Source organism: Vombatus ursinus, unplaced genomic scaffold (assembly GCF_900497805.2).
Source record: "Vombatus ursinus unplaced genomic scaffold, bare-nosed wombat genome assembly UNPS02014793.1, whole genome shotgun sequence".
NCBI lineage: Eukaryota > Metazoa > Chordata > Mammalia > Diprotodontia > Vombatidae > Vombatus > Vombatus ursinus.
The window spans coordinates 11,975,611-11,976,505 of NW_020954571.1; the positions used below are offsets into that span (position 1 = coordinate 11,975,611).

Genomic DNA, 895 nt, shown 5'->3' on the forward strand with positions numbered 1-895 from the left:
ACTATGCTACTGCCTGCAGTTCTGCTAGATTATACACTTAGAGTTGACCTGCTGAGAGGAAGTCCTTGGCACTGTGGCCTGAGAAGGGACCTCAGTTGGCATTAGATCCTCTGTTTCTTGAAGACTGTAGCTTTAATTCTTGTGTCCCTGCCCACCTCAACACAGAGACCACAGAGTTAGACTGGGCCTAGGGCCGAGGTCCTCACCACACCCCTCTATTGCCCAGCAACTGTTTCTATGGGAACATGTGTTGTGGCCTGCCAACATCTCCCTCTACCTCACCCTTCCCACAAACTGGGCAATACTGGAGGGGCTGAGGCAGGGAGGGGAATGAGCCCAAGCCCTGGCATAAGAACCTAGTGGGGGTTGGGGAGAAGAGGGATGGGCAGAGAAAAGGGCCGTGAGTTTAAGGGAAGTGCTGAGGAGCTGGGAATCGAGATCAGGACATGGGGTGCTGCTTCTCTGAGGAAAGCACCAAAGTAGTTAACGCGGCAAAAGGTATCCTCGGCCCCTTTTCTGTGGTGTTGGTCTGGCTACCACCTTGCTATTGCCCCCACTCTCACCAAGACGTTCGCCCTTCCCACTGTGCTTCTGTCTGACTTCTTTTCCTTTCCTCATCCACAGAGAAACTGAAGAATAGCAAGATCATCTTTGTGGTGGGTGAGTTGGAGGACTGTTGGATTGGGAGGCTGGGGCTGTCTGTACACAGGCTGGGCTCTTCCCTCACAATCCCACCAAGGCTATGTGTGCACAAGGAGCTTGGGGGTGAAGTGGGGAGATGGACACGGCAGTCTCATGGACTTGTACTGGGTTGAGAGTCCAGAGAACTGAGTTTCTTCCTTCCCTCTTTCCTTCCTTCCTTCCTTCCTTCCTTCCTTCCTTCCTTCCTTCCTTC

The 895-nt window shown here is 53.0% G+C and overlaps 1 protein-coding gene across 1 annotated transcript in view; it reads left to right on the top strand.

Annotated features, from left to right (window-relative positions):
- Nucleotides 1–279: 279 nt before the first annotated feature.
- Nucleotides 280–895, top strand: part of AK1 (adenylate kinase 1) — a 12,009-nt gene continuing 11,393 nt past the window's right edge. The window contains exons 1-2 of the mRNA XM_027869658.1: nucleotides 280–498; nucleotides 625–660. Of these exons, the coding sequence (XP_027725459.1) occupies nucleotides 447–498; nucleotides 625–660 (88 nt within the window). The 5' untranslated portion in view covers nucleotides 280–446. The remainder of the gene's footprint in view (nucleotides 499–624; nucleotides 661–895) is intronic.